Here is a 22,955-nt window from a genome sequence, read left to right on the forward strand (position 1 = left end):
CTTGACTTCGGTCCGTTCGGTTTTGGTTTTGGTTTTCGCTTCGCTTCTGGTTATTGCTTCGGCTTCGTTTGTTGGTTTGTTTTGCTTTGTGTGTGTATATTTTCGTATAGCTTCGGCTTTGTTGTTTTGTTGTTTTTTGTTAGTTTCTTTGTACTTTTGTTTGTTTGTGTGCTCATCCTTTTGTCATTACCTTGCCCCAGTGTTACATGTTCAACTTTTGTGTTCTTTTGTACCCTGCTCCTGTTGATTACTCTTGTTTTCCCTTATTTGTCTTCCTGGTTCACTTGTGTTTTTGTGAACTTTTGTATATAAGGTTAGTTTAGGTTGTTGGGTACACTTACACACTTAGTTGATTTTGTATTAGTACACTAGTTTAGTACGGGTGAGTGCCATTTGTCTTGTATGGTTTTGGGTAGTCAGTGCAGGTTAGCTAGGGTGTTGAAGACGCCGAAGACCGTGTGTTTTGGGTTTTCTTTTGTAGTCAGATTAGCTTTCCCTCACTGTCCTAGCCAGCTCCATTTTGTTTGTTATTTTCTTTCCTTTGGCACCACTCCAGTTCCTTACCCTTGTTATCACGCTTCCCAGTCCCTCACCAAACCCCCCCTACTTCCAAAAGAATTATCCAAAATGTTACACCCCTTTTCCCCTAGACACTTGGGGTCGTAACAGTTACCTAAAAACATGTCTTAAGTTGCAATATGTAATTGTAAACTTAATACAATTAGATTTTTATTTATTACTGCACATTTAATACAATTTATAAAGCAGGGAATGATTTCTAGCTAAGGGCTGCTACTGTACTTTACTATTTTTACATTAATGAACATTGATGTCTTGTGCGGCAGCATACATTTTACTTAAACATCCTTGAGACTTCTCCTTTTTAAATATACAGAATATTCTATCTATGGGGGGAAACCGAGCTTGGAGAAACATTAAGATAAGAGTAATTAAAATACAGTATGTTTTGAATCTGAGATATAGCCCATATTAAAGGTTTACAAGGTCAGGAAAGCAGACCGTAAAAAACTGTAGATTGTAAAGAAGTACAGAAAAGGACAGGATGAATACTGCATGATTCAGTAAGTAAGTGATGGCAACAGCTTAACGATATTCTGTTTGAATCACAGAACAGTAATCGAGAATATATATATAGTTTTATAGATAAAAAGAAGACCAATGTACAATGTAAAAGTACAGTAACACAGAACTCTTGCTCAGCAATGAATTGCTATTGTCTGTCTATCACTATCAGGCAGTTTGAACGCATGCTTGATATGTTTGCTTTTATATGAGCAGGTCTGAGTTGCATATTTTATCTCTTCATTATTTAAACTGTATGTTCTGTTTCCCTATCTGTACTGTTTTTTACAGCATCTGAGTGTTCCTAACTCTATCGAAAGTTGATATCCTTTTGAGTTTCCTTCCCAAGAATGGAATAAAAGGGAAATTCTGCATTTCCCTTTTACCAAACACTGTACCAACAATTTGCGCATTCTGAAAAATTATTTTATACGAAAATTACCCAATATGTATTTTTGTTAAAGTATAATGCAATAAAAATTATTGTCCAAAAAGAATGAATGATTCTGATTCTGGCTCAAACTTAATAATAATAATAATAATAATAATAATAATAATAATAATAATTTCCAGGCAGCCTGGTCTCTTCTAGCTGCTTTAATTGACAAGATATAGGATACCCGTGGAGTTCTAGCCTGATAAACACTTCGGTAATTCATTGTTTATCCTTTGAGATAAGAATTATTGTTAGGTGTAGTTAAACACTTCATATCCCTGACATAATTAAAATATACAAGATTGTTCACAGATTACAAAATAAAAAAAACTTTTACTGCTTATTTTTCCTCACGCATCATTGCATTAACTTTCACCATTTGTTTTTGTATTGCAGCTGCAGCAGTCACAGACTTTTGCACAAGGACTATTCTAGCTATTATTTTAGCATTCACAGCCACCTCTAGGACTGGCGACAATAACAATAAAAGATTTGGTGCACAGTTCCAGTAGTCCATTAGATATAGTCAGTTAAGTAAAATAGTTTCCAAGGAAAAACTACAATAACAACTCAAATTTACTCACAAAGTGTTGGGTATGTATTTTACTAACAATCAGTGCATTTCTCAGATTAAAATATGTTTTCTCTAACAATTGAATTGTTGTTGCTTACCTTTGTTAACACTGTTAAGATCTGTGAGTAGTGTAATCTGTAGATAGATCTTGTGCTTCTGTGGGCTCCTGCCAGAGAGATTCAGTTCCCCGTACTGCACACAATACCGATACAAAGCTACAGAGCTTTTATATTAGAGAGATGCACTTTCACTTTCAATTTCCTGTAACTGGTGTTGTGTATTAGTTTACATATTCCATGACTTTTAACTTTTAAGAATTTATTTTGATTTAATGTTTAATATTTAACTGTAGCATTTGGAAAGAAAAATACACTTTTTAGTTACCTAAAGACATTTATTAAGTTTCAATATGCAATTGGAATACTTAATACAATTATTTTTATTTATGACTGCACATTTAGTACAATTTATAAAGCAGGGGATGATTTAGAAGGGCTAGATTAAATCAAAATAAATTCTTAAAAGTTAAAAGTCATGGAATATGTAAGTTAATACACAGCACCTATTACAGGAAATTGAAAGTGAAAGTGCATCTCTCTAATATAAAAGCTCTGTAGCTTTGTATCAGTATTGTGTGCAGTACTGGGAACTGAATCTCTCAGCCAGGAGCCCACAGAAGCACAAGAACAATCTACAGATTACACTTCTCACAGATCTTAACAGCGTTAACAGAGGTAAGAAACAACAATTCAATTGTTAGAGAAAACATTTTTTTTAATCTGAGAAATGCAATGACTGTTAGTAAAATACATACCCAACACTATGTGAGTAAATTTGAGTTATTGTAGTTTTTCCTTGTAAACTATTTTAGTTAACTGACTATATCTATTGAACTACTAGAACTGTCCACCAAATCTTCTATTGTTATTGTTGACGGGCCCAGAGGTGGCTGTGAAAGCTAAAATAATAGCTAGAATAGTCCCTGTGCAAAAATCTGTGACTGTTGCAGTGGCAATACAAAAATAAGCATATTTTATGTCTTGTAACCTGTGAACAATCTTGTATATTTTAATTATATCAGGGATATGAAGTGTTTAACTACACATAACAATAATTCTAATCTTAAAGGAAAAACAATGAATTACTGAAGGGTTTATCAGGCTAGAGCTCCACATGTATCCTATATCTTGTCAATTAAGACAGGGGCACTTGTGGTGCATTGGTCATTAGTGAAAAGATTTAATCATTTAATATCTTTACTGTGCACGATTTAATCCGCTTAGTATTGGATATTTATATGGAATTTTACAACTAAAGGGAAATTCTGATAGCTGTGCATAAAAAGAATAGGAGCATAACACGTCTGAAGGTCATAAACAATATAAAATTAGGAACATAAACATTATGTAAACTGTATATGGCTGGTATTGGTAGTTTAAATGAAAAATGCACACCAGTATTCCACTTTCTTCCTAAACATTTTATGCCTCAAAGTTTTGCATTCAGTTACATACTGAGGTTATTTTGGAAAAGTTTTTACGTGCTCCTACCAACCATATTAAGTTTATATACTTTGTAAAAAAGTATAATGTTTTAATCTTTTCTGCAAATACGCTCGTTATTGCAGTAAACAAAAGCATACTTTTCAGAATTTGATTAATAGGGAATATAATGTGGAATCACGTATTTAAAGAAATTAATAACAATAAAGTTATATTCATGTACTGTAGCTCAACCAGTAGTATAATACACTTTCTATGTGTGCTTCAGTTTCAGTGCTTCCCGTGTGATGGCTTAAGTGCATGTCTTATGAGCCTGAGGTCTGGTTTTTAAACCCAGCTATTGCCATAAGTTTTCTTTTAACAAATAAACATTTCTCTGAAAAACTAAAATAGAAAATGTTATGGACACTACTGTATATTGACATTTTTTATATTTCTAAATATCACAACTGTTCGAAGCTAAGTCATTTACTAATAACAACGAATAATTTGAAGCTGCGCCTATTGTCGTTATTATTGATAATAAATATTATCGACACTATATTGGATTTGTTGGTATTTCTAAATATCACAAAATGTTCAAAGTTAAGTGATTACCATTTTCCATGTATACTTTCGCTCATTATCACAATAAAATAAACTCATACTTTTCAGAATTTAATTATTTAAGCAATAAGGCACTCGAGGCCTGTGCTATATCGTGGATATAGCCACAATTAAAAGGTGTTGTTAGGCCCGACGCGATGTGGAGGGTTTTAATAAAAAGTTATAATGTTTTAACCTTTTCTGCGAATACACTCATTATCGGAGTAAACAAAATCATACTTTTGATTTGATTAATTTGATTAATTTAATTTGATTAATGGTGAATATAATATGGAATAGCGTATATAAAGAAATTAATAATGATACAATTATATTAATGTAGCTCAAATAATAGGCAGTGAAAACAATTGTCAGTCTGTCCGCGGGGGGAAGGGGGACTGTCTTTCATTGGAAGGTTCACCTATTCTACTCAGAGAATGTAGAGGGGGAGGAAAAGTGCCAGCGGTCATTTTTTTCACTGACAAAGTTCTGTGAACAAAAACTACAGTATGCTTAAGAGCTGTTAAACCGGTTTAATTCAAAACACTTTATTCAGTGGGGCAATTTAACAGACACCTCAAGCCTTTGAAAGGCTTCTTTGAAAAATTAAAAGAGCAAATATTATGGACACTATATTGACATTTTTAGAATTTGATTAAATTGGAATATAATATAGAATCGTGTATCTAAAGAAATTAATAACAATTATATTCATATACTGTAGCTCAAATCCTGTTAAACTAGAAATTAGACACAAGAAGAGTATTATTGGACAATGTTGTGAGGCTCTGTTTGGAATTTCTCTGTAAACTGTAGAAGAGTTAAAGAGTTGAAGAACAGTTAATGTATATCGCCTCTTATGGGGTCATGTGGGTTTGCGCCCTACACCCTGCGGTACCGCTGTGTACATACAGTAAGAACATGTTGTGATATTTTGAAATATAAAAAATGTCAATATAGTGTCCATAATATTTGCTATTTTAGTTTTTCAAAGAAATGTTTATTTGTTAAATGAAAACCCATGACAATAGCTAGATTTAAACACCCAACCTCAGGCTATCACTTAAGCCAGAGCTTCAGTCACTTAAGCCATCACACCACAAAGAGTTTGTGCTACGTTAGATTAATATAATTATATCGTTAATTTCTTTAGATATGCGATTCCATATTATATTCCCTATTAATCAAATTCTAAAAGTATGCTTTTGTTTACTCTGATAATGAGCGTATTCGCAGAAAAGCTTAAAACTGTCACTTTTCTCACAAAGTATATTGTAACGCAACGGGGGTTCAGGCGGGCGCCCTTGCCGCATTAGGTCGGCCCTCCACCGTCGGGGGCTCGAACCCAGGACTCCCGTGTCACTCAACAGGGACCCAGTCTGGTGAGCCAAAAAGAGATCTCTCTACAGCCCAGTAGTTGTAGTCCTGCTATCACAGGGAAGGGCGGCGACGTCACCGCTCTGGTAAGCCGGCTCTTACACACCCTGATGGCCGTATGCGTTACAATATAAACGTAATATAGTCAGAAGGAGCACGGAAAAACGTTTCCGAAATAACCACATGTAAGACTTTGATGCTTAAAATGTTAAGGGAGAAAGTGGGATACTGGTGTGTATTTTTTCTTTAAACTACCAATACCAGCCATATACAGTTTACATAATAAGTTTATGTTCCTAAATTAATATCGTTTATAAGCATGTGAAAGGCATGGTGAATCGGAGATTCTCAAGACTTACTTTGTATGATTGGAAATGAATACAGGATCAGATCAACGAAATGCTGTGCTGTTATTTTTTGTCAATGAAAAAATAATGTCTTTTAGTTTACAAACAGTTACAAAGAGAGTAGACCATGGTAGTACTTTGAACTTACAGCCTGTCCAAGGTCATTCATTATTAATACTATTAGTAATATCTTCCATAAAGACTTTGATGCATAAAATATTTCTGCATAATTGTAAATATTTATGACAAAGGTTGTAGGTTGTGTACTTTTGTCCAACTTAGCTATCTTGCTTTAAAAAAAAACTGACTTTTTAATGTTTAATGATTAACTTTCTGTAATACACAGTTGACATTTATTAAAAGTCTGAAGAGTATACAACTTAATTTCTTAATTGGAAAAAGATTGTCTTTCAGGAGTGACTGGGATTTCAAAGCATGCATTTTCTGTCAACAGCTCAAATGCTGTACATGAGAGGTTTAGCTTCATTAGCTCCACCTGGCGGTGATTCCTGATACTATTATCATAACTGCAGTATTATACCATATGACACGATATGACGCGTTATGATGCGTTGTGAGGTGACACGCCCACCGTGTTTTACCGCAGCATACCCCGCTCATTTTGAATGACTGCATCTGTAAAATAGCCAGAGCCTATCAACACTCAGACCAAGGCCTATGTATCCAGATGCTAATAAACCTATGAGTATGTCTTTGTACTATGTGAGGAAACTGGAGCACCTGGAGGAAACATTTGAAGTCCATGTAGATAGCATGATAAGGTCTGTAATGGAACCCAGGGCCTCAGCTGTAAGAGTAGCAATATTAACCACCACTGTATCACTCTACTCTTTCAGTTCTTCAAATTACATTAAAATGTTGTTTTAAAGTGGATGCTGAACTGTCACAACCTAGTTTCATTGAAGATCTTTCCCCCATCATTCTTGGAGAGAAGGGGAAATACAAATAATTGGTATTAAGAAGAAGGAGAAGGACATATTTGCTCCCAAAGAGAAGCCTTAAGAGTTTCCCATAAGGTTCCATAAGAAATGTCTGGGGTGGTGTTTGTGTCTAAAAGTATTTCTATCTGGGAAATAATAAATTAGATAAAATCCAGGTCAGAGAACAACAACAGGTTGATTCTCCAAAGGTGGACATGTAGGATCTTCAACTGATAGATATAGTTCTGTAATAGGGGAGTTTTACTATTTGCAACTGAAAATGAAATTACTGTTTGAGCATTAAATTATTGTGTGAGATAGACATTGTTGAAAGAGAGAAAGGAGGACATTTGAAAACTGCCATGAAAGAGTGTAAGAAAACTCCACGCATCAGAGATAGTGTAAAAATAAAGAAATGATGTAAAGTTTAATGCAGTCTTATTGACAGGAATACACCTAGAGGAGCAACAGTTTAATGTAGAGTTTAGAACAAAGTTAGAGTCTCCCCTAAGCATCAAGTGATGAGAATCCAAGAAAAAAGTTAATTAGGCTCCTGTCATCCCTATTAGGGTCATAGACATTTGTTTAGATTATTGGAACATTGATCAATTTACCTGTATTACATACCTTACTTTATGATTTGAGACAACCTGAGATACAATGAAAGGTATAGCCTTGTGCAAAACATCCCATGGGCCTCTGCAACTTTGTATCCTCTCCTAGCAGTTTAGCAGTGAATCCAACATGAGCACGGTGTGCAGCACTGGGAACTGAATCTGTCAGCCAGAGTCCACAGAAGCACAAGAAGAAACTACAGATTACGTTGCTTGCAGATATTAACACCATAAACAAAGGTAAAAAAAAACAGTTTTGATACATGTACACATTGTAAACATGGAAGAAATACCTAACATCTTATTTTAAATTGAGTTAAGAATGTGCTTAAAATATTTTACTTAACTGACTATACAGTAGGTGGTGATTTAATTGGGTCATTGAAGATTTATTATTGTCATTGTTCCCAGATTTGGAGGTGGCTGAAGATGTCCTTACCTTAATCATGCTTCTCCTTTACCAGCTTTGAAGATTAGTCAAAAGACATTTAGAGCATCTGCAATTTTATGTACAGATGAGACTAGGATGAACCTTTCCCAAAGTAATGGAAAGGTAAAATGTTAACAAGGATATGCAGAACCTCCAAAGAACATTACCTCTTCTGTGAAGCAATGACAGCATTATGCTTTGCAGTTTTAATTGTCTGAAATCAACCAAATAGAGACAAAGCAGATATATACAAAATTATCATTATTCCTCTTAGATGATTGCAGTGCACTATGTTCAAGTCCAACATATACAGTAACAGTACTTTAACAGTACTTTTGGTACTTTTTTTCTTCTTTTAAACACTGTATAATTTCAATGTTATTTTCCATAAATACAGTATTTGCTTGATACATAAATTCTGCATTCAATACAGATGTATATATGTTACAAAAGAGTTTGGAGTGGGAAATAAAATGAGTATATTAGTATACTCATTTTATTGATTCTATATTTTCTATAGTCAGGATAGAAGTTAATACCATTGCCATAACTCTTTACAAATATTAATAACTGTAGCAAAGCTGAGATTGTAAGCACAGGTAAGTCATCAAAGGGCGGAGTTATTTTTATCGGGAGAGACACATTCTTTGGATTCTCACAGGAAAATCAAGGAATTCGCTGCACCATGTGAGGAACCCAAAGAAGGCTCCACAGCCAAAACATTGTGTTTCCTTTCTTCTCTTTTCAACAGAGAATAAACCTTTACTTGTTCCTTTGCAGCCTACAGATGCTGATGCAGCTGCGTACTTGAACTACTTCTTACTTCAAGTAATCCTAGTAAAACATTAATAAAACATAAATGATTTTTTTTTTTGCTGCACAGTAGTTACCATTGCTGCTCATAGAGCTGGGGCCCTGGATTTACTTCCTTGGGTGATGTCTACATGGAATTTGTACATCCTCTGCACGTTTGTTTAGGTTTCCACTAGGTACTTACTGTATTGGATAAAAAGTGACTAAAATGAATGGTTTAGAATACAATGGTATGTGAGTGTAAGTGTTTGGCTATCTCATGTTTCCTCAGCTGAGTCTGTGACTTCAGGTGCCCACCCTGATCTTCCTGGCCTCTATCAGTCGGGACTCCACCTTCACTCATTATTGTGAGAGTTTTTCTTGCTGCTGGCTGGTAAGAGCAGTACTTTTAAGCATTGCAAAACTATGCTATTTCTGCTTTTCTGTGTGTTTAATGTCTGTACTCCAAACTTTAATCTTTCACTGTAGTGATACCTTTCACAACAATTTATAAAATTTAAGTCTCTGTATTTGAGATTAACAGACCAAAATAATCTCACACCATCAAAGGTATTTTGTACCAAGTATATAAATACAATAAGCTAATAAGAAAATTGGTCATTTGTACTTTACAAATTATAAAAAGAAAATCTTGTGATAGGAGTTCTATTTGGGATGTTTATAACACTATGACAACAGTGGTGTAGATAATGAAATTTGTTGTTACTTGATCTGCCTTACGGCACTCACACATATATGCAAGTATATGTACACATAAAGTCTGCATCAGGAGACGTACAGAGTATAGATTAACAATCTGTTTCACAGCACTATTCACTGTGTAATTTAAAATCTTATGGACTTTATCATCTCAGACACAATATTTAGGCTACCAAGAGAGACTATAGGGTTTCTATCCATTTCCACTTCTGCTTTTCCTGGTGAGGATTGCGGTGAGGCAAGTGCAAGCCAATCATACATGGGAACAATTTGGAGGCCACGGTAAGGGCCAAGAGGGGAAATTTGGCCTGGACACTGGAATGACCCCCTACTCTTCTCGAGAAATGCCCAGGGATCTTTAATGACCACTGAGAGTCAGGACCATGGTTGAAGGTCTCATCAGAAAGACTATACTGGGGCATTAGGACCCACACAGACTGCAGGGTGGGTGCCCCCCACTGGTCCCACTAACACCTTGTCCAGCAGCAAACGTAGTTTCCGAGGAGGTTTCCCATCCAGGTTGGCCAGGGTCAACCCTGCTTAGCTTCAGTGGGTAGCCAGTTGAGAGCTGCAGGGTGATATAGCTGCTGGCCCATTTCCTTCCATTTTATCCAATACAGTGATGTTGCAGAGCAATAGCCTATCCCAGCAAGCAATAGGCAGAATACACCCTAGATGGTACACCAGTGCATTACAGGGCACACACAAACACAAAAACAAACTTATACAGTACCAAGGCCAGTTTTCTCAGAAGTCACTTAATCTAACAGTAAGTTTTTGCATTGTGAAAGGAAACCTATGCAAACACAGAGCAAGGTCTAAAATTAAACTCAGGGCCCCAGTGCTTCAAGGCAGCAATGCTGATCACTGGGTTGCCTGATATGCATGTTACTAAGTTTAAATATTATATTTTAATTTGAGGTAACTTTTATTAATTAAAATAAAAAGAGCTATTATTGACTTTTGAGAAGTGTCAGAGATATGCAGATCCATACATACAATAATTTGCATGAGTTAACTTTTGGTACATCCATTCTAAAATCCCTACTCTACAAGTTATTACCTATAGGAGTTGTTTAAGGAGACATACACCTGACATTCAAATGACTTATTCGGTTTTGTTGTCATCTAAGAATTTTATATTAGGTAGAAAAATGTACTCTTCAGCAAGACAATGACCTCTACTAGAGCACGGTCACATTGAAGTTAACTTGCAAAAGGAAAATTCTATAGAAATTCATGGTAAGACTTGGCAATTCCATCAGCTATGCCCAGAAAACTGTAGAACTTTTGCCAGGAGAAAAGGATCAAATTAATTCACATCAGTTTGCTGTAGTTGCTGGTAAGCTGTACTGCAGCATGATGATTGATCAAAACCCAACAACAAATCTCAGTGCACTGCTAAAGATGTTATTATAGAAGCAGTGAATAGCAAGATCAGAAATTCTAAGGGGGATCTTTCATCCACATGCATAGTGTACAGTATATACTGTACACTATGGTAATTGGCTATGTCGGATAAAATGGAATGTCAGATAAATGAAAGTCAGATAAACGCGACTCTATTGTACTGAATTATGGGTCTGAAACCTTTTGCTTATCTCTAAACTTCAATTTGTATATCTTCTTACAGTTTTTGCTGACATTCAGCATCCTTCACATTTAATAATGATAAATCAGATCATTACAGCTCTGGATAAAAATAAATACTGTTTCCTCTGCTTGAAATGAAAGTAGCCAAATATTTTCTGAACTGATGTTGATACAATAATATAATGCTAAAATTGTAAAATTTTATAAGCCCCCATTTGTCACACAAAATGTTAACAGGATCACCTCCTAACAATGTTATATCCAGAATATTTAGGAAAGGTTTCCATGTGTACAAGTGCATATGAACACGCAGTTGCAGAGCACAAATTGATTTATTATCCTTTACTCTTAGGAAGAAGAATCATGGAAATAATACAAGGTACCAAAAAAATTACCAAGGCTGAAGATGTACGAAATGACAACAAAATGCTAATGAAACCTAATGCTAATTGGGAAGAGTTTTTGATGCCAGCTCCAATTTCCATAGCCATTTTAGGAGAATTAGTCTTTATCTCTTCTAATACAGACTTTTCTATCAATAAAAATCCCCCAAAAGATGGCTTTAAATTCATTCGTTACCCAGAGTCCTTCCGCGCCTGTCTCATGCAAGTGTGCAATGCTGGATGGGGTGCGTTCAACGAGGCCCATAAGAACATGGACCAGATTCGTCTCCACTCTGCCAATGTGCCAGAGTATGTAAAATTAGCAGTCAAGTTGATTGTCCAAGATGACGACAAGCTCATCGAGCTCATGCTCCCTGACCAGCTAGAAAACATCAGCTCCATAGCAGAGGAGTGTAAAATCCTGTCAGAGCTCACAGAGAAAAAATTCACCTTTGTCATTGATCTGATTCAAGAGCTGATGGAGGCCTGTTTGAATGCTAAGGCAGCCTATTGTGAAGAATTAGAAGAACTGAAGCAGAAAATAGAGGAATCCAAGCTGAGGAAACAAACAGCAGAAGAAGGAAAACGTAGAGCAAATAAGACATTTGAAAACATGCAAAAGCAGTTGGATGAAGCTCAACAAGAATATAAAAAAGCCATGGATTCTCTGCCCAGTGGTTGGGATATTGTTGGCATGAACTTTGTGGAGGGCCTCACTAATTTAGTTAATTTCTGTTATAGTGCTTGTACTGCAAGTGTAACTAAGCTTGGAAGAAAAACAAGTAAGGAGCAAAATCCCATTGCGTTAGGCAATGTTTATGCCAAATCACAGGTTCTCTTGAGTCTCCTAGAACAAGTTAAGTCTTATTTTCATGAAGACAAAATACATTGGGACGTACTTTATGATCAAAAGAAGGAATGTGCAAAGTCTGAGTGGGTGGCAGATCAAGTGAAAAGAGTTAAGGAATCTTTGGAAAAAGAAGAAGACTGCAAGCCAAAAATAACAGCAATGCAAATGTGCGAAGACATTCTTACAATCTGCTCTTGTCTAACAGATATTGCTCCAGACAATGCCTGTGAAGAAAGCAAACAAAAAGAGTTAATAACAAAACTAAAAAAGTTGAAAACACAGGCTATGAAGTTTGATACCGAGAGTAAAGGCTTCACGGGTGCCTCTGCCTTTCCTGTAACCCCCCCACAACTGGCCAAACAGCAAGAGGAGCAAAGTACACAGAGAAAAAGTGCAGGCGACGTCGCAGCTGACAACGCCCGTTTTCGCATAGAGCAGAGTCGAGCTCAGATGAAACAAGCACAAGAGATGTTCCAGAAAAGCTTGGAAAATCTGGACAAATACCACAGTGACCTGACTGAAATCCTAGTCACAATGAGGAGCTGTGAGGTGAAAGAAATCGACTTCAAGACCACTATTAAAATGCTGACAAAGGGACTGGATGCGATGGGAAAAGTAAAGGAACAATGGGAGAAGATGGTGTTCTTTTTCCAGATGCTCTCCAACATAATCAAAACCAACCTAAACAAACATTTAAAGGATGTTGTCCAAACTGCAGAAAAAGCAGGTTCTTCCAAGCTTGGCTATTCAGCAAAATCATTCCTAAGAGATCTGCTGTATAACCAAGCTTTCCAAGCATCTAATATTGCCAGTTTGGTGAACATGATCTCTGGGACCTACACAGAGATCTCCAACTTGTACCTCATGGATAGAATCAGCTGCTTGGGGAAACTCATGGCCTTAGACCCCAGCAAATCTGACTTTGATACAGAACGGAAAAAGTTACAGATTGGCTGTGAAGAAGCAGAAGCAGGAATAAAAACAATTGTACTGAAAAATAAAATAGAATTTGAAAGGAATACAAAATCAAGAACAGAGAAGATTGAAAAAGCACTCAATGGAGCATTGCCCCCAGCCTCTGAGGAAGAGATAAAAGAAGTTAGACAATGTGTTGAAGTGGGAATGAAGATGTCAATGCAAGAAGAAGAAGATGAGGGGCAGTATTGTTAGCCCTTACATTTTTCCGCTGAAAATGCAAAGAAATAAATGTACGAGTCCTACAAAATATGCTTCTTTGTCATACAGGCTTATACTATAACATGATAGACGTGGTACTGGAAAACATTGCTTAATAGAAAACTGCAGGATTTGTTCAATGGGAATTAACGGGCTCGGTGTAGTTAGTTTGGATTCACGGAAACTAAGATGTTTTTTTCTGCAGTAATACAGTATACACATTTCTGTAGTATTATTACTTTGATTATAGCATTACAAATTAATTGGAGTGGAATATATTTTTCTATTTTTATTGCTTATTGCTTTAGGTACATATGTGTTTCCTGCAGGTATTGTGATGATACTTTTATAATGGACAGCCTCAGAGTAGATCTTGTCTATAACAGAATTGTACACAATATGATAAATGTGTTTGCTTAGTCGTGATTTGTTTCTAAATCTTTGAAATTTCATTTGCTGCTTCTACAGTTTGCTTCCTCCATATCTGAAAATTTGACCATTTCAATATTTAAACAGGAATCTAGATCACAGATATAAAAATAATAAAGAGCAGTGGTCCTAGTAGAGATCCCTGTGGTACTTGATTACATCACGTCAAACTAACACATCCTTATCTGTATCATCTGTTTTCTGTTTAATAATTAATTCTCACTTGTTTCCTTGAATCCCTACCAGATTTGAGAATTAATTTGAGAATTAACCTGTTCTTTTTATATACATTTGTAGCGGCAATGCTTATTAATAAGACAGAATTAAGTGTTGCTGTGCTTCCTAAATGAGGCCCCATCTCTCTTTCTCATCTCTGTGGTGCAGCCACAGAGAAGCTACTCATGCAGTTCTGATTTAGATTTATCTTTGAGATAAGAAGCAGCTTCCAAATGGGGATGTGCCCAGCCATGCTTGGCTATCATGATCAATGGCCATTCCTGGCACCTATCTGTCAGTAAAATTCTTGGGAACATCTGGATTGCGGTCCTAGATGTCAGAGGTCATTGTGACTCTTCTCTCACTTTGACCAACCAATCAGGAACCTGCAGGGCGTGGTAACCCCATGTGGGTCAGAAATGCCCACTAAACTTTCGACCTATCACCACCTGTCTTGGTCCTGGTTTAAAAGACACCGCACAGCTCAGAAATTTTGCTTCTCTGGCCACTTTTCACACCCTTTAGAGACAATCACGTGACGGTGCGTGTTGTCTGGGACTGGAACCTTGTTTCAGCAAAGTGTCAGCCAAGGGAATGCCCGTACATAAATTGCTAGCCGACACCTTAGTGGACGCTTCGCTTGATCACCAGAGTATAGGTTTGGACTCTTGTCGACAACTTGAATACGTTTTTATTCAGCAACAGCGCTACACCAAAGCAAACCGAGTTTCTTCCATCTAAAAAGTGACCTGCTCGGACCCGTGGTCACCCTCTGTGCATAGAGACTTTCTACTAATCAGCCAGACTACTAGTAGGTTCCTGAGAGAGACACTGTCGGCATGTCGCCACAGCAGAAATCTCTCCTCCTAATTCGTCCATCTCCGAGCTGCACCAAGACTGGTTGGCAAAAAGCCAGAGGACGCCGGGACGATGCCTATTGGCGATTGGACGCAGCCGCTAGCTGGTCTTGGTGTCCGTACCAGGAAATACGAATCCACATCTGGATAAGTAAACCCAATGTTCTACATTGCATCTATAGAATTCAACTGTTACCTCAACACAAGTTGATATCAATCCAATTCATATGAGTAATGTATTTACTTTTGAGTAGCTAATGTAGATTGATTAACAGTAGTATAGCCGAATGGTATACTGAAGCATATTCTTTGTTTGTATCTCTTTGTGTTTTGCATCTCTTCGTGATTATATACCTTGCATTTTGATAACCCTCACAGTAAGATCTGCCACCTGTATCCAGGCAGACTGTTATATGTTTTATGCACAATTTATGTATTAATAAATGTATCTCGTTTATTGAATCTATGTGTGTGCGTCGCTGATTGATTGATTATCTAAAAGCCATAACGAACCACCTGGTGATTGCTGCTACAATTAATAAATTGCCCCCGATAAATTCACAAAACCCCTACAGAAGGTAAAAGGGGATGCTCGATGTGAGTGAAAGTGGGAAGTAGATAATGTGTACGCTTTTGATGTTTTTATTGTTTGTGAACATACACACACAACACTCAAACATAAACACACCTCATAATAAAAGAGCAAATCACTTAGTAGGAGGATTTAAAGGACATTGGGAGCCGAGAATAGCTCTGACTGGAGCCTAGTGCGTAAGTCCACCCTAGGGCAAAAGCATCAATGCTGGCGTTCTGGGAATGGTAAGTTACTTATCTGGGAGGAGAGTTGCACGTGTTCTCGTTCCTTACTTGTGAACAGTGCAAGGTACAGTAAGTCCTCTCTAAAGACTCTGAGAGGCATTTAGATCTGGAGGTAACAGACGCCCCTAGTTGCATGACTGCAGCAATGCACAGTTTTTTTCCAAGTGTAAAGCAATTCTCTATGAGCTGTTACCTCACATGACACAGTAAGAAACTGTACATGTGTGCTAACTGGCTGTCTGATGAAGCACTGGAGGTGTCTGTATATGTATCAGACAAATGCAAGTTAAAGAATGTGAGGAAAAGCTGAAAAAAAGCACAGACTTTCAGATGGTGTTTGTGCTGAACAGTGGTGTAAGGATAAACAGACAGATATTTGAATAAGTGATATTGTGTTTATAAAAAGTTACACTGTTGAAGGAGATACATGTAGATGTGAAACAAAATACAGTGCATTTACGCTAAAACCAAAACTATAATGTTCATGAGGTGTAACACATAATCTAATAATTTAAGGGTGTAGTACAAAAAATATTCAAGAGTTGTATGTGTGTTTTATGAATTTGTGTGCCGACATGTGTGTGTGTAAAAGACCTCAGTGCATAACTGTGAGTTTTGGTACAGTAAATGACGCTGCGAGTGTGTTTAGCCAGCCGGCTAGAGACTTAACTAAAGAAACTTGACTAAAGCAAATCAAATCAACTTAAGTGACTAGAAAACATAAGAGCGTCTAAAACGTATAAGTACAAATACCAGCACAGTACAGGTGGACCTAAATGAGTTATCTAAACATAGTATTTGTATAAAATTAATTTGAACAAAAGTTGAAATATATTAAGACAGTACAGTCCCGCAGTGGTTAGCATTTGTGCTTTGTACTACTTAGGCTTAGGTTCAATTAAAGGGGTGATTCCTCATTGGTAATTAAGCAGAATTATTTGAGTGGCTTGAAACCAGATATCGCTAAAATGCTGTAAATTCAGAATCATGACTGGTGGATAAAACCACTGTGAAATTTGCAGAACTGGCTAAACTCTGCCGACAGATTGATTTTAACAAGGCCTGGATGGACTCTTTTTACAGAGTGAGCACACCTCATAACAGATCTGCTTAAGGGGGGAGTGCAGTCCAAGAACAAGATTGCCTTGGATACAGCAGCAAAAGCCGTAATAATTTGAAACAAGCTCTTTTGCAGGTGCTAGGACTGGAGTTTCCTCAGATGGATAAACCATTCCTTTGTATGTAAGTGTGGAAAATGGTTTCTGGGCAGCTGTGCTGATGCAGGAGCATGGAAATAGGCACCTCCCGGTGGGATACTATTCAGGACCATTAGATGCTGTTGCCAAAGGGTGGGGAGGCCTTGAAGATTTAATGAAGATTTAATACTGTTTACCGATGGGTCCTTTCTGGTGCATGAGGGAGAGCGGAGATCAGGCTGGGCTGTTATGACAGAATTTGATGTGTTAACGACCGGAAAGATGCCCTCACTTCCTCAGCACAGCAAGCCAAGTTGAGAGCACTGATTCAAGCTTGTAAATATGCTAAAGGAAAAAATGTAACAATTTATACAGATTCTATATATGTATTTGGTGTATGCCATGATTTTGGATGGCTGTGGAGGAAAAGAGATTTCCTCTCCACTGCAGGGACGCAGGGAAGAATGCTGGATTGGCCTCTGAAATGTTAGAAGCTTTGCAGCTGCCGACTGAAGTAGCTGTGGTGAAGTGTAAAGGACACAATAAAGAAATGTCTCCAGTAACTTGAGGGAAGAACCTTGCAGATGCAGCTGCCAGGCGGGCAGCCCTGGGAGTGCAGGAGTCTCTTGAGACCTCTGTTGGTGGAAAAGGGACAGTTACAGGATATTCAGGCTGAGGCTTCCAGAACAGAGAAATGCACATGGTTAGAAAGGAATGTGGGGCTGCATGATAATGATGTCAACTACAGCTCAGGTGCGGGTGCTACAGCTCAAAAGTCCTGCTCCTGAGGGACCTTTCATGCACTGGCAAATTGAAAATTGTAGCTTGCCAATATGTAAAGGGAAAACTGGACTCTTAAAGATTGTGGATCTGTTTTCCCAGTGGGTTGAGGCCACTGCCTCTTTAACTGCCCAGCTGCTTGGATTCTGATCAAGTGACATACTTAACAGGGAAGGTGTGACAGGCTGTGGCTGCGTTGTTAGGGGTGAGATGGGACCTTCATTGTCCCCATCACCCACAGTCTGCAGGAACAGTGAAACGAATGAACAGAACTCTGAAAGACTGACAAGATATTATCTAATGACTGAAGGAACACTGTGGGTAGATGCTCTGCCTACGGTCCTGTGTAGCCTGCTGGCTGAATCAAACAGAACTGTGGGACTGAGCCCATTTGAGATCATCACGGGCCGACCAATGAAACTCCCTGGAGGGCCAAATTTGGCTAATGGATTGTTGAGTTTGCTAACTAATTCTCTATTGCAGTATTGTAGGTTCTTAACCGAAGTGGTGCACGGGGCTGGTGAACAGGTGCTGGATGCTTGGGGACTTCCAGTAGAGGGAAGACATGACCTGATACCTGACGAGTGGGTGTGGGTGAAAAAGATGCCCTGACTGACATTGCAACCCAGCTGAGAGGGACCATACCAAGTGCTACAGACTACCAACTCTGCCATCCGAATGACAGGGGGAGATCGCTGGATCCATGCATTGCACTGTCACCGAGCCACTGCACCAGAGACTGAGTGAACAGAAATAATGCTGTTGCTATTCTTTCTGTGTCAGACGGGCTTCCTAAGAGGGGCCAACAGTGTGCTTGTTAGGCCTGAGGAACATCACTCTGATATTGGGGAATATGGTATCAACACATTCTTGGCATTGTCATATCTATCAGCCACAAATAATAATCAAAGCTCATGTTGGGTCTGTATTGCTATACCGAGATCCTGATGATTGATCTCCACATGGCTGAGGTCTGTGTTTGGGTTCTGGGGTGGAACATTGTTACAGTATCTATTTGTAGAGTTAGTATTGCTTATACAGTATGTGCAATTGTAATCGTCACTTGCGGTAAGACTTTAATCACGTCTTGCTATAATCGTGTAACTCACAAAGTCATGGTAATGCATGCCTGTACTCCTAAAAAGGCGAAGTCTGACTCATGTTGTTTGTGTAGTACTGAAGGGGGGGAATGAAGAAAGATAGGAAATGTGAAAAAATGGTTTACTTGTTTCTTTATGCACAAAGACTTCTTTTGGTAAAAAACATTCCATGCTTAAGCTCTTTTGAGTTATGGCAGGGATGGGAGTTAACTGATAAGAGATTCCAAGTATAGGATAGAGACTCCCTAACTATGGGAAGATAAGACTGGCCATTCAAAGTGTTCAAGATCTAGAGAATGTCCAAACACAGGTGACCTTCCCCCATTACCACGGTAACAATTTGCGTCAGAAATGGATGAAGTTTGCTATATAAACTGGAGCTTTGTACCTATAATTTTGAACAACTCTTTGAATATACTGTACCTAGCATGCAATTAAACTCACTTGTTTCAACTTCATCTCGGGGTCCAGAACTTATTTGTTTGTTACAACAATGGTTACATCTCAGCAAACATCCCCTTCTGTTTTAAAGATGGAAATGTTTACAATGTCAGGTGTTGCACACTTTATCTAAACTCTTTGATACACTTCCTAGTCACCTATAGCAGTAACAATACTAACATAAATCTCAATCACAATAGGTAAATTTAAAAAATAAAACGAATGAAAATGTAGCAAATTTGTTTTTATAGGCAAATCAATACACAAATGTTTACAGTAAGAAAACATGGATTCATTTTTTGTTACTATTTCATTTCCAGAGTGCTGTTGTTAGAGTGCTCTGAGTCTCTTCACCCAGTAGATTTGTTACAGCTATGCACTGGCTGAAAACTGGCCAGGCTCCACAGCTCCTGGTTTATGATGCAACAAACCATCAGTCAGGAGTTCCTGATTGATTCACTGGCAGTGGGTCTGGAACAGCCTCTACACTGATAATCATTTTGTGTATGTAGATGTATTTAAGTACTAAGCTTAACAGGCTATGAAACTGAAAATTGGAAATAAAATAAATTATGTTAATTAATAGTATAGCTTTTTAATATTTAATATTTTAAGCATAACTAGATAACTATTTTTATCTTGTAATATTTATTAGATAAAATGCAATCCAATCAACTCCATTTCTAAAGACAGATCACAGACGCTATTGTGAGACACTGGGGATCTGGATGTTTTTCATTTAGATGTGTTAATCAAACAGAACCACAAAAACACTGACTACCATTATTAGTATTGACCTCAAGAGGGATGCAGGGCACATCAGTGCTGTCTCCCCTGTAACAGCACCATGATTTCATCAGTAAACAGGCTTAATTTCCAACAATCGTCAACTCAGTTCTCCCATTGCTGACATTTGTCTCCTCCTAGCTAGTGATGTAAAAACTGCACCGTGCTTAGATTTCTTATTCAGCACTTGAAGGATTTTAGTCTGAAACATTCTGATATTTTAATAATTTAAATGGTGTGTATATAATAAAAACCGGAAGGAAACAAAATCTCCTTGAAGGAGATCTGTTTCTCTTTATAAATTTGGTGAACTTCTTACACAAGGCACTTCTTTTAAGTAATTTGTAAGTATTTTTACCCCCACTCTGTGAAAAAAATGAAAGTTCAAAAATGTGGTGTCAGTTCACATGCCTTGAACAACATTCCACAGTAAATGAAAGAACATTATACATGTGATGCCTCTTGATTATTCATAGTGAAGTATGAGATCTCTCCCCCACAAAATGATCATTACTACTACTGGGAAGCTTATAATGGAGTGGTGGCACTGTGGTTAAGGCTCTGCACTTGTGGGTAGAAGGTTGCTGGTTATAATCCCATGGCTGGCAGAGAAATTCTATTCTGTTGGGCCCCTGAGCAAGGCTCCAGGGGTGCTGTATAAATGGCTGACCCCCAGCTTCTCTCTCTGCCTGTGTGTCTTTTGGAGAGCAAGATGGATTATGTGAGAAAAAAAATTCCTAATGCAAGAAATTGTATCATCCAGGTGGAGCCCCTGTTACCTGCAAAGAACTTCTGGTGAAGTGTCCAGAAAAGCCCTATGTATGTGCAAGTAATTATGATGATGATGATGATGATGATTATTATTATTATTAAAATTAAAGAATTGCACATATAATTTCTTTGCCTGTTTTATTAGAATTGCACACCAACACATTATTATCTATCAACAGTTTTATATCTCCAGTCATTGTACATTTTAAATTTTCTAGAGCCAAAACAAATTTGAGTGCAGTTACTTGAATAAATTTGAATCAAACTCTGATACTTTTGTCTTGTTTTACTTGTTTTTTGTTTATTTAACAGCGCAAGAGTGGGAGGAGCCACAGTGAGTACTGGTAAAAGTCAACACCCCATCTGAGGGGGCAGAGACACTGGTGTGAGGTTAGCGAAAAAAAACCCCACAAAAAACACAAATAGGGCTGGAAAAAGATTTTAAAAAACACTAAAGAAAAAATACACCGCTTAGCACAGCAGTGGCCAGGCTGGACATACCCTATTTAACAGGGTCTAGTCTGGGAGAGCAGGGAGCGTAAGGCCTAAATAAAAATAAAACCTCAACCTGTCTCGGTGAAAGATGCATGGCAGGAGAGGGGGGGAAAAGGGTCAGTCTGCACCAATATAGATACACGGTGGGACCGGCAAAAAGAAAACAAAAAGGAAAAAAGAGGGCCTTATGCTCAGTCACAATCCCCTCCAGGACTGTCGGTGGAAGGTCCTCCCCTTGAGGGGGTCTGCGCATCCCTTCAGGGAGGTGCTCAGTGTATCTTTAAGTGCCCCCACAGCCGTGGTTGCTGCAGCAATCCATCGTCCTTAATCCAGGGCTCTGTCTCCACACTGAACACACCCCCATGTAATGCCACAACTGTTTCTGGGGTGGAATTCCCCAGCTTGGTTAAAAGACAAGCTTTTGCATCTCTGGAGCAGAAAAACAAACAGCGATGTCTACACACTCTAGAAAGCAAGGCTGGTAGGGCTTGATGGGGGTTGTGTGAAGTGCACTTCACCTCTCAGGTTTCCTGTTTTTATTGAAGGATAATGACCCTTGCACTCTTGGTTAGATTGAATACAAACAAGGTATAACCTTTTGCAAAATCATTACAGTGGACCAGAACTGACTTCTGGTCAGTACATAAACAGATGTTTATCTGCTGTTTGAACTAGATTAAAATATTCACAAACACAGATCTCCCCGGAAACAAAAAACAGGTTGTAGTGGCTTTGCAGGTACAGTATGTGTTCGCCATCCTAGTACAAAGCCAAGAAATTAATGCTGTAATGTTGAAAGTTGTAGTTTCCCGTGTAGCTTCCTCTGAAGGATTCATTGTCTACAACCCCAGCACAAGCATCTTTGACTGCTGCCCAAGTTGTTTTCTTGGTTTTAGATTCTGCTTCTCACACCAGGGCTTTAGATTTTCAAATGGACATTGTCAAAGGGGTTCATTTTTGTTGGGCCTAAGCAGGCCTAGGAATGACATACCCATGGTGCCACTTTCACCCTTTTAACAAACAGCGATGCTGAGAGAACCTTATTTTAAAGTCAGCTCATTGGCCACAAGGCAGAAGGACTCTTTGTTGCTCATGAGTTTCATTTCTGCACCCAGCTCAGCATTATCTTGTCCTGGATAAAAAGGTCCACCTGGATGTGTCACAACAGGTCTTCTTTATTATTGCCGGTTGTGAATTTGGTTCCTTTTTCTGAAACCTTGGTTTGCGCCATCCAATGTAGTGACTTCATGCTTTCCCTTAGTATCTCTGTAAAACAGTGCTGTAGAGAGCTGTGTTCTCAGGGTGTATTCATTGTAGTTAAGGATGGTTTTTATCAGAACCCTGTGAGATTAAAGGCTGTTGCTCTGACTGATCTCACAGTCACCAACAGTGATGCCTATCTGTCTGAAAAGCAATGCCACAGGGTAATTCAAAACGACTACCCTGGTGGTATCTGCAATCTTGTCACCATTTCCTTTGATAACATTGGTAATATTGTTTGATAGATCATGGTGTTGTTCAAGTTCATGTAATCATTGCCGTTTCCCGTTACAAAAAATTCTTGAAAGACCTATTAGCAGTGAGACTCCATTTAAAGATTTCTCGGTGCTTGACTGTGTTGGTAATACTTTTACAAAGTCAGATTTTGTGCATTCTTGTGAG

The 22,955-nt window shown here is 38.0% G+C and overlaps 1 protein-coding gene across 2 annotated transcripts; it reads left to right on the top strand.

Moving 5' to 3' along the window:
* The first annotated feature begins 1,024 nt into the window (after nucleotides 1–1,024).
* LOC148815881 (uncharacterized) lies at nucleotides 1,025–13,585 on the top strand. Of its 2 annotated transcripts, none has more exons than XM_088904678.1 (4): nucleotides 1,025–1,086; nucleotides 7,572–7,699; nucleotides 8,974–9,075; nucleotides 11,347–13,585. In XM_088904678.1, the coding sequence occupies exon 4, from the start codon at nucleotides 11,358–11,360 to the stop codon at nucleotides 13,395–13,397; it is 2,040 nt and encodes a 679-aa protein (XP_088760804.1). In that variant the 5' UTR covers nucleotides 1,025–1,086; nucleotides 7,572–7,699; nucleotides 8,974–9,075; nucleotides 11,347–11,357; the 3' UTR covers nucleotides 13,398–13,585. The 2 variants fall into 2 exon arrangements, with proteins under 2 accessions (XP_088760804.1, XP_088760803.1); XM_088904677.1 differs by lacking the exon at nucleotides 1,025–1,086 and adding an exon at nucleotides 2,785–2,827.
* Nucleotides 13,586–22,955: the final 9,370 nt, after the last annotated feature.

This window comes from Atractosteus spatula, chromosome 24 (assembly GCF_055471065.1).
Source record: "Atractosteus spatula isolate fAtrSpa1 chromosome 24, fAtrSpa1.hap1, whole genome shotgun sequence".
In the NCBI taxonomy this organism is placed as follows: domain Eukaryota; kingdom Metazoa; phylum Chordata; class Actinopteri; order Semionotiformes; family Lepisosteidae; genus Atractosteus; species Atractosteus spatula.

Coding starts and splice junctions, on each gene's coding strand:
- LOC148815881 (XM_088904678.1), top strand. CDS start 11,358: ATGGAAATAATACAAGGTACCAAAAAAATTACCAAGGCTGAAGATGTA.